This window comes from Drosophila mauritiana, chromosome 3L (genome assembly GCF_004382145.1).
Source record: "Drosophila mauritiana strain mau12 chromosome 3L, ASM438214v1, whole genome shotgun sequence".
Lineage (NCBI taxonomy): Eukaryota > Metazoa > Arthropoda > Insecta > Diptera > Drosophilidae > Drosophila > Drosophila mauritiana.
The window spans coordinates 13,589,926-13,605,098 of record NC_046669.1 but is presented as its reverse complement, the minus strand read 5'-3'; the positions used below and the strand labels follow the sequence as shown (position 1 = coordinate 13,605,098).

The 15,173-nt window shown below is 45.0% G+C and overlaps 5 protein-coding genes across 6 annotated transcripts; 2 read left to right on the top strand and 3 right to left on the bottom strand.

Annotated features, from left to right (window-relative positions):
• Window positions 1-185: 185 nt before the first annotated feature.
• On the bottom strand, window positions 186-3,879 carry LOC117141743 (heat shock 70 kDa protein cognate 1). Of its 2 annotated transcripts, none has more exons than XM_033305366.1 (3): window positions 3,559-3,879; window positions 3,192-3,401; window positions 186-2,015 (listed from the first exon to the last, which is right to left on the bottom strand). In XM_033305366.1, the coding sequence occupies exons 2-3, from the start codon at window positions 3,394-3,396 to the stop codon at window positions 295-297; spliced, it is 1,926 nt and encodes a 641-aa protein (XP_033161257.1). In that variant the 5' UTR covers window positions 3,397-3,401; window positions 3,559-3,879; the 3' UTR covers window positions 186-294. The 2 variants fall into 2 exon arrangements, with proteins under 2 accessions (XP_033161257.1, XP_033161255.1); XM_033305364.1 differs by having other exon boundaries at window positions 188-2,015; window positions 3,192-3,407; window positions 3,559-3,878.
• Window positions 3,880-3,939: 60 nt separating this feature from the next.
• LOC117141745 lies at window positions 3,940-4,743 on the top strand. The gene has a single exon (XM_033305368.1). It carries the CDS (start codon window positions 4,465-4,467, stop codon window positions 4,714-4,716), a length of 252 nt encoding a protein of 83 aa, XP_033161259.1. The 5' UTR covers window positions 3,940-4,464; the 3' UTR covers window positions 4,717-4,743.
• Window positions 4,744-4,768: 25 nt separating this feature from the next.
• LOC117141740 lies at window positions 4,769-12,651 on the bottom strand. Its single transcript, XM_033305360.1, has 6 exons — window positions 12,468-12,651; window positions 12,231-12,337; window positions 9,159-9,214; window positions 6,760-9,099; window positions 6,543-6,698; window positions 4,769-6,461 (listed from the first exon to the last, which is right to left on the bottom strand). The coding sequence occupies exons 1-6, from the start codon at window positions 12,512-12,514 to the stop codon at window positions 6,219-6,221; spliced, it is 2,949 nt and encodes a 982-aa protein (XP_033161251.1). The 5' UTR covers window positions 12,515-12,651; the 3' UTR covers window positions 4,769-6,218.
• Window positions 9,221-11,536, bottom strand: LOC117141744 (nuclear RNA export factor 1). The gene has a single exon (XM_033305367.1). The coding sequence runs from the start codon at window positions 11,221-11,223 to the stop codon at window positions 9,367-9,369; it is 1,857 nt and encodes a 618-aa protein (XP_033161258.1). The 5' UTR covers window positions 11,224-11,536; the 3' UTR covers window positions 9,221-9,366.
• Window positions 12,652-13,110: 459 nt separating the features above from the next.
• On the top strand, window positions 13,111-15,172 carry LOC117139291 (zinc finger protein 883; the record flags this gene model as incomplete). Its single annotated transcript, XM_033301521.1, has 2 exons — window positions 13,111-13,708; window positions 13,813-15,172. Coding segments are annotated over 2 exons (1,839 nt in total), but the record flags the coding sequence as incomplete, so codon positions are not given.
• Between the last annotated feature and the right edge of the window lies 1 nt (window position 15,173).

Here is a 15,173-nt window from a genome sequence, read left to right as displayed (position 1 = left end):
TAATGCTCAAGTCTAATCACATAACTCTATAAAAGAATCTGTCCATATACCCAAACATATCTATTTCCAAGCCTACAATTCAACTAAACCAAATCAATCCCAAATCATATCAAAACTAAGCCCAACCAATCGATTTTCGAGCCTGTCTTCCAGAGCCCGTGTAAAATGTAGAAATTAGAAGACTGTAAATTTATTTACGAAAGATTTTAGAGGTGAATAAGAATTTTCGAGATGCTGGGCATTTTAAACAATTTTAAAATCAAACTGGGGAACCCAAAGTAAAATTCTACTTCACTAATCAACCTCCTCGATGGTGGGACCCGAGCCGCCAGTTGGTCCTGGATTGGAGCCTCCGGCAGTTGGAGGTGGTGCCATTCCAGCGCCCTGGTACAACCTCGTGATGATCGGACTGCAGATCCTCTCCAGTTCCTGCTGCCTGTGCTCGAACTCCTGCCGTTCGGCCAGTTGGTTGGCATCCAACCAGGCAATTGTTTCACTAGACCGCTGCTGGATGGTCTCCCGATCCGCGGGACTAAAGCGGCTGCTCAGATTCTCATCGTCCAGAGTGGAGCGCAGCTGGAAGCAGTACGACTCCAGCTGATTCTTGGCATTGATGCGGTCGCGTTGCTGCTCATCCGCCTGGCGATAAGCCTCCGCATCATTGACCATCCGCTCGATGTCCTCCTTGGAGAGACGGCCCTTGTCATTGGTGATGGTGATCCGGTTCTCCTTTCCCGTCGACTTCTCCAGTGCCGTCACATTGAGTATTCCATTGGCATCAATGTCAAACGTTACCTCCACCTGGGGCACTCCGCGTGGAGCCGGTGGAATTGCGGAGAGTTCAAACTTACCCAGGCTGTTGTTATCCCGCGTCATCGCCCGCTCACCCTCGAACACCTGGATAAGCACACCTGGCTGGTTGTCCGCATAAGTGGTAAAGATTTGCGTTTGCTTGGTGGGTATGGTGGTGTTCCTCTTAATCAGCGTGGTCATCACTCCACCAGCGGTCTCAATACCCAGAGACAGAGGAGTGACATCCAGCAGGAGCAGATCCTGCACTGCCTCCGATGTATCGCCATTGAGGATGGCCGCCTGCACTGCAGCACCATAAGCCACCGCCTCGTCGGGATTGATGGACTTGTTTAGATCCTTGCCGTTGAAAAAGTCCTGCAGCAGGCGTTGCACTTTGGGAATCCTGGTGGAGCCACCCACAAGGACGATGTCGTGTATCTGGCCCTTGTCCATCTTGGCATCACGCAGCGCCTTGGCCACCGGTTCCATGGTACCACGGAACAGATCGCCATTCAACTCTTCGAAGCGGGCTCGTGTCACCGAGGTGTAGAAGTCGACTCCCTCAAAGAGGGAATCGATCTCGATGCTGGCCTGCGTGGACGAGGAGAGGGTGCGTTTTGCCCTTTCGCAGGCGGTGCGGAGGCGCCTCAAAGCCCGCTTGTTCTGGCCAAGATCCTTCTTATGTTTGCGCTGAAACTCCTGTACGAAGTGGTTTACCAGTCGGTTATCGAAGTCCTCGCCGCCGAGATGGGTGTCGCCAGCGGTGGCCTTCACCTCGAAGATGCCATCCTCGATAGTCAGCACGGATACGTCGAAGGTACCACCACCAAGGTCGAAGATCAGCACATTTCGTTCGCTGGTGCCCTGCTTATCCAAGCCGTAGGCTATGGCCGCCGCCGTTGGTTCGTTGATAATGCGAAGGACATTCAATCCCGCAATGGCACCCGCATCCTTGGTGGCCTGGCGCTGGGAGTCGTTGAAGTACGCCGGAACGGTGACCACCGCATCTGTCACCGAGCCGCCCAAATAGGCCTCCGCGGTCTCTCGCATTTTCGTCAGCACCATCGAGGACACCTCCTCCGGATAGAAGCTCTTCCGTTCGCCCTTGTACTCCACCCGGATGCGGGGCTTTCCGTTCTCGGCGAACACCTCGAAGGGCCAATGTTTCATGTCCGACTGAACGGTGGCGTCGTCGAAACGGCGGCCAATCAGCCGCTTGGCATCTGCAAGTCAGAATCACTCGATCAGAATCCAATGAAACAACATCAGCGCACTTGGACAACATATTTACTTTATTAGCTAACATATACGGGGTGTGTTGGGATAATAAATATGTGGCATTGTGTGTCTGGAATTTTGGGCTTGTTTTGTGTTTCTGGGCAGGTCTGGGCTTTCTGTGAGGATTTCTATACGGACCCTGAGACTGAAATGAAAGTACAAAAAATAGAAAGAAGGCTTGCATTAGATCTGCTCAGCAAATCTTTTGGATGGGTGCATGGAAAATGTTTAGAGAAACGACTAAACGAATGCTAGAATACTATTAACATAAATGAAAAGAAATAATAGTTGACAAATTGACTAATTTTGGTTTGGTTAGAATGTTCGGGATAGTTTGGAATTAAAGTCTTTGAATTCGAAAGAAAAATTTTAGAAATATTTAAGATTATATATTTAAGATTTGAAGGGTATAATTTTAACTTTTTGAAGTACCTAAATTACTCAGGATCATGGCTAAACAAACAAATACTCAAACGAATCTACTTTTATTATTTCCATATTTTCAGTAGCTTGGATTTTTGGAAACTCTTGTTGAGAAAACTATTTAAAATATATTCGATTCGATTTTCAGAAAACATTGTTGAGAAAAATATGCGACATTCCACAGGCAGCATTAAAAATATTTATGCGAAAGCAAACATTTCTGACAATCCATAACAACTTGCACTGAGACCTATTTTCATTTATTTGGCCAACACAAATGATGCCAATAAACATGGCAAAAGTTTTTGTTGGCACGGACCTAGCTTTAAATGCCATTGGGATGATGAGAATCCGCATCATAGACACGCCACGGGTGGCGGGAAAACAGGCCGAAAGAACTGACACAACAAGTGGAGGTGTCACTAGACCAAATGGATAAGGGAAGAAACCAACGGGGAGTGGATATGGATTTCAGCGGGAGGCGAGATTTTCTCTCGCATTGGGAGTGAAATGCATTTTTTGGCGCCAGTGAGTGAGAATTTCTTAAAATAAACTCGAAAGCGAGATAATAAAGAAAATATGCGCACAGTTCATTCATGAAAATGTTGCCAGTAATTAAAAGTGATCATGGCGAGAGATCGAGACCCAGGCAGAGATCAACTAAGATCTGTGGCAGGGACAATGCGAACGATACTCACCGAAGATCGTGTTGTTGGGATTCATGGCCACCTGGTTCTTGGCCGCATCGCCGATCAGACGCTCCGACTCCGTGAAAGCCACATAGCTGGGCGTGGTGCGATTGCCCTGGTCGTTGGCGATGATCTCCACCTTGCCATGCTGAAAGACACCGACACACGAGTACGTGGTACCAAGATCAATGCCAACCGCTGGTAATTTGGGCATCTCGGCTGTGGCTTTAATTAGACCCCACCACCGCGTCCAAGGTCCCGCCGAGAGATCGAGAACGAGAATAAGGCGAGCCGAAACGGAATAGAAATCGAAAATGAAATTAGAATCACTGTCTCCCCATTTGGTCTGGTTACACAACGGACTCGAGATCCTCACCCAAATACCCCAGGCAGTCAGCGCTGGTCCTTTAGAATGCGAAACGATATAGATATAGGGAGATGATCAGGAAGAGTAGCACAAAGGTCAGGACTCGGAAGAATTCGAGCGCCTTTTCTCTTTGCAGCTCCACAGCGTCTTCCGTTTGTCCTCAGGTTGCCACGATGAAATCCTATTGATCCTGCCTGCTACCAACTTCGCCTTATAGTGCTCTTTCTTGGGTATTCTCGAACCAGCTATGTATATTTCATATATATATATATATATAATATATAAGAATGCAAGATGCACGCGCCACGAATGCCACCAGAGAACTGACAGCCCGAGTGTTGCGACAACCGATCCGATCCCTTGCCAAAATAGTTCGATCATCGACGATGCTCTGCAACATAGCATCGGAATTATTCGGTTGCGAGATTGATTAAATATTCTCACCTGGCCGTGTTTTGATCTTCATCTAGTAACAGCTACTACTACTAGTACGTCACCGAAAACAGAACTCATAAGATAGATAACTAAAGAAAATCTCTTCAGTCTGATAACCACGAACAATAGACAATACATTCTAAATTAAACCACAAGGTAATAAGTCTAAAATCAATAGCTGAAATCTTACAGAAATTAGTGGTATACATATATTTAAGAAACTGCACTACTTCCGAATATCTGTGTTAATATACAAACAATAAAAGCAAGTATACCTGCCAAAGTCAAGGTTTTTCATCGATATTGTTCGATGATATTCTACTAATACCAAACCCCCAGACTCTTGACCTTCCAAACATATGTTCTGTATTTCTTGACACACAACTAGAAACTTACATACATTGAATGGTGTGCCATATAAATGTCCCACCTGAGAGGTTTCGAACTATTAACTGCTGGACCATTTAAAGAATAACAACGATGAAGTACTTTGTGATCTGTCTTTTGGCTGCAATCGTTCTTTTCCAGGCGGCATCGGGATTCAAGCGGCGAGTGATCTATGTGGTACCAGCCACCACAACGACAGCACCATTGAACGCCACGGCGACCACCACCGCAGCTCCTGAGGTGGCTTACAAGGTGGTCTTCTGTTCCTGGAAGAACAACTGGTGTCGTCCCGCCTCGAACACCGTGAGCAATTGCAAGTGGGGCATCTGCAAGTTCAATGGATAAAACTCAATAAAAGAAACGTTGATAATGTTTAGCACAAATCTCTTGGGTTTTATTTTTGAAAGTCTGGCTTGGTCAAAAAAGAGACTTGCTGGAACGGTTTCATTCTTAACTTGATACTGGGAAAACCACACGGATCTGACCCGATGCATTGTAAGGCTCATATGAAAGCGTTAGCAAAAATAATAATCCATACTAGTCTTAGTAGCTAACTAAATTCGATCCATGCAAATCATCACCGAATAGGATTAAAGCTTAATGGGTTAGCGCTAGGATACAAAATAGAGGCTTGGGGTTAGTTATATGGTTATTGGTTAGTTGATGAGAGTGAAACAATACTTGTCCCTATAGAAGGGTGCTTACAGATTAAACTAATTCTAATAACTAGGGTTAAACAATGCGTACTTAACTTAACTTAGGATATGCATGTGTGATGGACAAAGGCTTCAATAGATTGAAGATCTTTAGGATTTCATTTTTGACCAGTACGGCATAGATTTATTAAGACATTTTTCGATGGTAACTAACAAAAGTTTAGTTTCACTTTTCAATTTGGCAACCGAAAATAACTGAAAACTGAATTTTTCAGAGTGTTTACAAAAATCTATATAATATGTATGTATATAGCACATCAGCAGAGCCGAAGTTTATAATTTTCATTAGGATACAAAGGGAATTGTAATATACTGTGCACCTCATGAAATTACAAGTATGATCATTTTCGTTTCAGAACTAGCAATAGCAAAATATAAACAGGTCATTAACCTTCTGGTCTAAGTATCTGATGAGTCAATGTATATTGCTATCGTTTATTTTTTTGTATTTGTATATATATGCGATAATAATAGATAATATTGTAAGTTCGATTTTTAACACGTTTCTCAATACTCTTATCAGTTACTATCAATTTTAGTTTGGTTTCATTCGTTCCTTTTTTTTGTGGTTTAGTGGCCACTGAGCAGGATCTTATTGTATATTCGTTATTTAGTAATATTTATTCGATTTGCTTGCTTGCTTTGCCGCTTCACTCCGTGCGTCAACAAAAAATAACGTTCGTAGAATTTTTGCATCGCTTTACAAAAATATACAGTTATTATCAATTCATTATCGTTATTATTTCTCGCTTAAATCTTCTCTTTCTCTTCCCCTAAATCGTTTGTTTTTTATTATGGTTCGTAAGGCAAAGTTCGTGTTGATGTATTTGTTCTATATATAAATGTATGCGGTTCTGGGAGTGCGTAATTGTTTTACAAGTCGCCAAGTTCTCTATTTCTGTATCGTTCAACTAAATGCACAATTTGTCGTAATATTAATTCAAAATCATAGTTGCTAGTGCCTTGAAATCACTAGGCAAGATGAGCATCTATGCTGGGATGACAAACACAAAAATAGAGCTAAACACAAAGTACAAAAAGAATACACTATTTTACTGATAACATGGAAAGTCGGTTCAGGCGGGGATGTGACATATGCATACAATCGGCGGCGTAGAAAGTGATCAGCTCTCAGCGCCTAACAATGCTGGAAGGTCGCGGCAGACCGCTACGCTTTATTTGCGATGGTGGTCTCAACCCCGAGGGCTTTGGTATGCCGGTCGCTCCCGTGGTCACCTGGGTCAGCTTAGAGGTGAGCGCCTGCATGTCGAAGGTTTGCTGTGGATTCTGTTGAGGAACATTTCCGCCGTTGACGGTTCTACCGGAGTCCTTGTGGCCATAGAGGCTGCCACGCGAAGAAGCTGAAGAGAGGCTCTGAAATATTTAGCACCGAGATTAGCAGTTCCCAATTTTATTTATAACTAAGCACAAAAGCTAAATCTTGCACTGACTAACCTCAGGAGTGTCTGCCTCTGGTGCCGTCTTAACACTCAGACTGTAATATCCGGACGAAGGACGAGCTAAACCATTAGCTCCTACTCGTTTTGGGGCAAGGCCAGGAGCACGCAGCCCACTCACCAATTTGGGTACTTTAAATACAGCGGAGTCATCCTGAAAAGTAAAAAAGATATAAATTAAACATGTCGATAGGAAAAATTGTTTTGAAACTAACCTCTTGGGCTTGAGTCGGTCCACGCAATCCGCTCATAAGCTTGCTGGGCTGCGCACTGGGACGCCGCAGTCCACCACCCAAACTAGGTCTTGGCAGGGCTCCAGAGCCAACGCTGCTCATCGTGGAGGACAAATTGTGGAACGATTTGGACTTAATACCCATAGGGCTCTTCAGCTCCCCGTTACCGTTGGCCGGCACTGTAACAGTAGTCGGCATAGCAGCGGCTGGAGTGGCGTTTAATCCCGCTCCGGCTGAAGTTGCCTTACTTACAGTAGTAAACTTCTGCAGACCACTGATGTAGCGAGGCCTGGACAAGGAACGCGGTTGGGGAAGAGTCGACGCAGGCGCTGGCTCGGCTGGTAAAGGCGCTTCCTGCTGCTGCGGACGTCGTTGGATAAGGCTCTTTTCCTTGGGTTTTTTGTAGGTCAGATAGTTACTCGCACTAGCATCTGCGTTGTTGCTAAGTGCTGTAGTCTGATCTCGACGAGAAAGTCGACCCGGTGGTGAACCCTGTCGCTGATCCTCCTCGTACCGAACATCTTCTACTAATTGCTTTTGCTCGTCCTCGAGTTGCTGTGGTTCATCGTCTATACAAGGCACAATAATCTCCTGCTGCAGTCGCATTTCTTTCGAAATCTTAATGGTCTTGAAGCGATCGCGATCCCGCTCTCTTCGCTCCGGCAGCTTATAGCTTGACGGATCAGTCTCTGCTGCCACCTGTGACTTTGGAGGCTCTTCCGCTGGTTCGGGATCAGGATCTGGTGCAGGCTGCTCCACTTGTGGCATATCTCTACGCTGGACGATGAATGAGGCAGAGTTGGTGCTGGTCGAACTTCCATTACTGCCGTGCATTGCACTAAGGTTGACATCGTCGTAGAGACGACTTCGGCGACTGAGCAGCCGTTCGCCACCACTGCCGCTGCTGTTGCTGCTGGAGTGGCTCTGATTTAGAACTGGGGTGTCCACCTTTTCGGCTGCCGACTGCGGCAATTCCTCTTCACGCTCCTCTGCCTCCGTCTCTTCTCTATGGAAGCGCCGTTTGATGGTGTCTAGAGACTTTTGCATCTTCAGTTGCTCCTCGTTTAGCGTATTCACCTTGCCCAGCTCGGCAAGCATGTTCTCGAATTGCTCTTCGTCGCCTTGCTGGGCCAGCATCTCCACTTCCGCCTCAGCCAAGTCCATGACGCATTGCATCTGCCTGTGCTGTTCAGACATTTGCAGGTTGTAAGTGCCATCCAGCGGCTGTTCGATCTGCTCCAAAAGCTCCATGGTGTCCAGCACGAACTTCTCGCCGTTGAACGGAGCTGTTTTTGCCACGGGCTCAAAAGTGTTGTTTAATCGCCCTGGTGCTGTGCCAGTAGGTTTTTGCGGTGTGGCGCCAACAATTGGGGACAGGTTCATATCCCCCCTTCCCTTTAGGGTAGGGGTATATCCTGCCTTGTTATTATTGTTGTTATTGTGGTAGCAGTGGGAGCGCATGTTTGTTGTAAGTGGTGTGGAGGATTCCATGGTGAGCAAGGCCAGCTTCCTGTCAATATTTTCGGGCGTTTCACAGCGGCCCTCAGGAGTGTTGCAACCGTCAGTGAAGGTAGTATTCATCTGCCTACCTGTTAGCACCTGGGTCTCGTCCGCTGTAGTAGCACTCGCAGTGGGTCTTTTGAATGTCGCGTTTCCATCTACTGGCAGAGACTCAGACTCCGATTGCAGCGCAGAAGTTGTAAGGCTATCCACGAGGTTAAAAGTGGTGTCGCCGATCATCTCCTCCCCCAAAATCATGGTACGCTGTAGGGCAGGACAAACTGCCGGCATTACAACTGGCATCGTTCGATCTGCGGCCAGGGGAATGGACATACTGTCTGTGCTGTTGTCCATTGTGCTGCAGCCGGAAGCCGTTTTGCTCAGTGTCAACGATATTTCGTCAATTTGCCCGATGTGCGAGTCTTTGATAAGAGTCCCATCGTCCTCACACATGGTCAGCGACTCCAGCGCCTTCCGATCCCGGATCATGTCACTGAGCGTATATCCGCCTATGCTACCGCCGATTCCCATGTTATCAGTTGACTGGTTGGTAAGCGTAGTGGTAAGGTTTGGATCCTGCTCAAGACCAATTGTGGATTGAAGGAAGTTCAAGTTCGTAAAGTCTGCTGAGGTGATAAGCGAATTGTTCATCCGTTCAGTGTTCATGGAGGAGCAGATGGAAGACGGCGGTGAGGTGTCTTGCAGGAAGGATTTGTGCATGTTCGTCGTGACAAGACCGCCAATTTCCAGCTGGAGCATTGCTGGGGTACTCGCGACCGCCCCGGTTCCAACACCGCTGTCATTTCCCGCTCCATTTTGACTCTGAAAAAAAAAGATACTGTAATATACACTTTAATTTGCAATTGCTTATTTGTACTTACGAAATCCAGATTTCTACGCTTTGGGCGAGTAAAGGTTTTAGAATTGTGTTTGAAGGCTTTTGTAAATAAAAAAGTTTAAAAATAAATTAGATCCTTGAGTTCTGCACTCGTTAAAGTAATGAATAGTAATGTATGGTGTCTTAACCGATAGGTGCAAGGTTTCTTAAAGCTATTTGTTTGATTTGTTTCATTTATCTTTTGTTCATATTTAAAGGTCATTGCATCCAAACATTATGTCCAGTTCAAAGCTATTCTCATCGGCCAGTAAAATATCCTCCATTTCCTCGTCCAAAGAATTTCGGTTGGTAGTCAATGGACCAATGGGTACTAGTGGTGGCATATCGTTGAAGTTCTCAATGGGAAGATGGTCCATCTGGGAATCTGAAAGGCTTATTTTCTTCACTGCCTGATTAAGAGGATTCAGCTCTTCACCTAAAAGGGGGCTAGAAATTTGGACTTTCTTTTTAGCCTTAGTTTTGATGTGCAATGTCTTTACAACTGTCGCTGCAGGTTTATTTATTTTTTTTACCGACGGGTCGGTATTTATCAAATTAGTTTGTGGTTTAAATATAATTGATTCTTTTGGCTCCGGCATAGTCGAAGTTATGCACAGCATGTCGTTGGTTATCAACCAGCCTGGCCTGTTGAGAGTTTGCAATACAAATGTGCGCTGAAAGCGTCGTGGTTTCAGAGTATCCGATGATGTCTCCTCAAAGTATCCCGTCAACGTAAAGATGCGTAGACTCGAAGTGAACACCTGGATGTCTAGCCCTACATTCTGTAAGTCTGTAAGCATCAAAGGCAAGCGGCTTAAAGCGAGAAGTAGCTCAGCGCTACCCACTTGCAGCTTGGCGTTTTGCGCAAACGAGGAGTGCTGGTGCTTCTGGTTTCTGTTGTACAGCTTGTAGCCGTAGACATAATTTAGTTGTACCGGCACGCTAAGCGAGAACATGGCTTGGTCGTCGTAGTACTTCTTAAGTTTGAAACGCTTTTCGGTATCGTCAAAGATAGTGTAGTATAAGCTTATGAAGCGTTGGCAAAACTCTAAACCATTAGTTCCACCGCCTTGAAGTTGTTGAAACTTCGGAAGATTATCAACAGCTTCTGTACTTTCCCCCAACTGCACGCAACCATGAACATTTTTCAACTGGGGTAGCATTTTTCGAATGACGTCCACGCATTGCTTGGCCAAACCATTTCCTGCCAAAAAGATCGTCTTGCAACTCAGCTTGTTGATGTAATTGAGTTCTCCCAAATCTTGAATCCTGTTTGCGCTTATGTCCAATCGCTCTAGGCTGGCAAAACTTTGGGAATTTCCAGCAAAGGCTTTCAGGGAGCACAAATAATTGTTGCTCAGTACTATGCCGGTCACATGGGGAAATATATGGCTCGATAGAACTAGCACGGTTTCTAGCAGCTTGACCACATGCAGCGGACAAAAGTGCACAGCCAACTCCGGACTGGCGTGGAACCTGGATAGATCTAAGGTGCGTGAAGCCACCTCGTAGCGTGATCTAAGGGCCACCTCCACGGCAGTTGTAAATTCCTCTGTTATCTGGGTACCCATCACCGATTTGGGCAGACCGGGTGTGACACGCACCTCGATTTTCTGGCACGTGTTTATAACTGCTACTTCATCTTGCAAGCGTTTTAAGCGATTTGCGCTTAACAGGTTGTCCACCAGAAATTGTCCACGTGCCATATCATCTTCCGGTCCACTTCGCTTGAAGTTGAATATCTTCACCTTAATGGGCATCATCACCCACTTGAGCGCCACAAAAATGGAAGAATTGGAAACGCCGGCGCAGTTGGCGATGTACACCGTAGACCATCCGGTCACAGTGGCAACGCGGTGGTCCTCTTCGGTGGAAGAGATCGTGTCCAGCATGGATCCCATTTGTTGCTCATTTGTAATCAGCTTTTGTGCATATTCTCGAATTTTACTTTTCTCATTCAGATTATTTCGCAGATCGGCAAGCGGCGACTGTGGATTCACGTGCTTTTTGAGGTTTACGCTCAGGCGGCTGCCCGGCTCGTGGGATTTGAAGTTGTCAAAGATTCGCATCGCGAAGTTTTCAAGAAACTAGTAAAAGTACAAATTTATTTGAGAAAATGAACTCAGTAGTTAAATTCCGTCCACATTACTAGCAATCTCCGCGAGTTTACCATTTATTCAGTGTTAGTAAAGATCCAAAGGACGCTATGCAAAAGCACTGGATGTGTTCAGCACACTATTTGATATTTTACCGTTAGGTTAGTATTTAGCTAATTTTTTAACTTACTGGATAAATGCCAGTAAAATGTAATTTTCGTTCTTCCACTTCTACTATTGTTATCGCTAAAATAATATTTTGTATATATTATTCAAAGTATTTAAAATATGTATCTATGCTGAGTTTAACTACTGCATACGTTTAGAGGTATGACTATTAAGCATGAACTTTGTTGTAAATAGTTTTATTAAACTTATAATTGCATTGTTGATCGAATTTCCAGCAATATTTGGAATTCTTGCATTCCACTTTGGAAAATCATTAAGATTAGCTCAGCATGACAACATTTCGCTCAAATTAAATCGCCTAATCGATTTTTGATCCTGGTCTGTAGTTCGGTGGTAATTGTTTATTTAATTGTGCCCAAATAGTTTATTTCTGTATTGCTTGATTGACTTTCGCTGGCTGGGCAGGAAGTAACTTGGATTTATATAATAATGTTTGCGTATAATGCGAGATTCTTGCCATATTAGCATAGCCAGTTTTTTTCCTTCAATATTATTGCCGTACCACGCACAGCTGTTTGCAATGGGAGCGCGTGTGTGTGTGTGCGTTTTGAGACTTGATTAATTACCGTAACAATAACATTGGCGCTGTTGCCAATTATGGCAATCGGCCACTTTGAAAGACAACGGTAACTACTGGCCAAGTAATGCTGCCCACATGCGACTTGAACTTTGTCAACGTAGCCGCCAGTTTAACCCAAATTTGATTTAGAAAGCGCAACTGCATAAAGAGCTGCACATGTGTGTATGTTTGAGTGCGATTGGGTGCATCGGTATGCGTGGAAAAGGCTTACCCTCGTTGTTGTACTGCAAGTGCGTTTGCTGCAACGGCGGCTGATTGTTCGTCTTCCACTGCTGCAATATGTTGGAGACATCGTCGTGGGTCTTATCCGCCAGAAATCTGCCAAGGAGTACCAGGCATATGAGTATTTATAGCATCGATGCCTCTGCCTGTGAAGTGCCAGCAGCAGTAGCAGCAGCTGCAGCAGCAACAACAACAGGAACAGAAACAACAGGAGTGTTTCACTCACATATATGAATCATCCTTTAGTGCCTCATCGATGTCCAGGATATCCATGTCCAGCGATGGGTGAAACTTTATGCCTAGCTTAATAACACTTGATGAAGACCTAAATCATTGCCAGAAACGACAACAAAAAGGCCTTCGGTCGCTTGTCTGTTTGGCCAATACAAGATACTAATTTTGCTCAAAGCTGATAGAGATGAGCGATATCTGCGAGTTCGTGGCGAGTCACTGGTATTTTTAAGCCGATGAGTCACTCTTGTGACTGTGAAAGCGAAAGTGAAAGTGAACTATTGTTAAATATTAAAATGATAACCTTAAATAACAGAATCATTGCATTAACGCTTGTTAAAGATTATATGTTAATTAAAAGTTTTTATAATACAGACTGATTTGTAAACATCAATTTATACTTGATTTGTAAATTATTTATATGTCGATTAAAATTGATCTGATTAATTTCATTGTTAAAGGCTTTAATATAGATTTACATACTTTTTAGATTTATTTTAATATGATAGGATCCTACCTATCGACACCATTGTTTTGAAAGCCGCAGAACTGTTCCCAGTCACAGTTAACCTCACGACGTTAATGGAGGTGGCAAATGAAACCTTATCGACTATCGAGTAATCATCGGATGCAGCTGACAACTCTGTGCGAATACGTTCACATTGACTACTTGGCAGGAGAGCAAGTGCCCAACATTTGTTGATTCTTTTGAAATTCCAGCCTCTGTGGTTGGGAGATCATCGGGAAAAATGGAAAGGTCAGCGGACGACAGCATGGGAAAGAACTGCAGAGCCTGCGCCGAACACTCATCCATACTGGTGGACCTCTTCTCCACGGAGATCTCTGATCCCCCCATTTGGGAAATGTTGAACTCAATTCTACCGGAGATCTGTCGCGTGAAACGGGATGAAATGCCGCAGAAGATCTGTCCTACCTGCCTGGTGGCCGCTCAAAATGCCTTTCACTTCCGGCACAAGTGTGAGAAGAGTTTCCAGTTCTTTTCCCAGCTCCTCCAGCTCGACAAATCAAACTCAAATCTGAGTAGATCCCGTTGCAGAAGAGGTACTATGAACCCATTAATACCCTTCGAGGTAGTCGGTTGCGAGGATCCATTGGACACAAACGTAACCAAATTGGACGCTAATCGGCCTGATGTAAAAACTGATATCGATGAGCCAACCGATGGAAAGGCAACTAATGGTCAGGAGAGTGAACCATTGCAAGAAGTTTTTGAAAGTAGGTCTATTCGATGTCATCCACTTTCACAAGAACTTCCATTGTACTGCTAAAATCTATTCTAGACTTGCCTAAAATTTGCTAAAATTTAAATATACTTTTAGTAACAATGAGCGATATTAAAACGGAAGATGAAATATCCATTCAGGAGACATTTGAAGACGCCTTTGATGAAGAAAATGATAATCACAATACTGATAGCGAAGAGGAGGATTCAGACCAATGGACAGTGGGCTCGACTGAAGACCAAGATGAACCCTGGATTCCCGGCGGCGGAGGGCGCAAAACGGTTGGCGGCAATAATCAATCCCTGCTGTGCACAGAGTGTGGAGTGAGCTACTCGACGCAGAAGGCGTTGGCAAGGCACGTTGCCAAGCACAAGGAGCAAGGTGATACACAAAAGCCGCACCTCTGCGATTTTTGCGGTCGGGGATTTCGTACCAACGCCCAGCTAACGACCCATAGGCGCCGTCATACTGGAGAGCGTCCTTTTAAATGCCCCCTCTGTCCGAAAGCTTATACGCATGGTCCGACTCTGAAGTCACATATGCACACCCACGACGAGGAAAAGGGTCACAAGTGTCCACAGTGCGACAAAACCTTTTACACGAGAGGCAATCTTAGGGCCCATATACAGAGGCACACTGGCGAACGACCCTACAAGTGTCCCGACTGCCCACAAACCTTTGCCAAAAACTCTGGCCTTAAGTTGCACAGTCGTCTGCACAAGGAGGAGCGACCCTTTAAGTGTGAGCTCTGCGGCAAGGGATTTGTCCAGAACCAGCATTTGATCACCCACTTGCGGGTCCACAACGGGGATCGCCAGTTCAAGTGCCCCGACTGCGACAAGTCATTCTTCGAGAAATCGAACATGATGAAACATCAGCGCACCCATTCGGGTATAAAGCCCTTTAAATGTGAGGAGTGCGGCCAAGCCTTCTCCCACAACCATCACCTGAAGAGTCATCTACGCATCCATACCGGCGAAAAGCCCTACAAGTGCGACCAATGCGGAAAGGGTTTCAGTGCGAATCAGTCACTGATGAAGCATACCCTTTGGCACGTGGACAATAATGATCGGCCATTTAAATGTTCACAGTGTCCCAAAGCCTATGACACTCAGCAGAGCTTACGGGGTCACGAGAAGACGCACAAAAACTCGGATGAGCCAAAAACGCTGCACCAATGTCCACACTGCGACGTCAGGTTTGCTTTAAAAAAGACCCTGGACAAGCATATCACAAGCCACAAGATTCGACCGCACCCATGCTCGCAATGTCCAGAGGGATTTTTCTCCCAGAAGAGCTTAAAAAAGCACTTGCGACTTCACAACCTGAAGAAATAATACATGATCATCCTGTGACCCCAGCACAAGACCATTAGTTATAATAAGTGTTAAGTAGATATAACTACACAATTTGTGTAAGAAAATCATTAAATTTGAACAATCTGATGTTACAAAAAA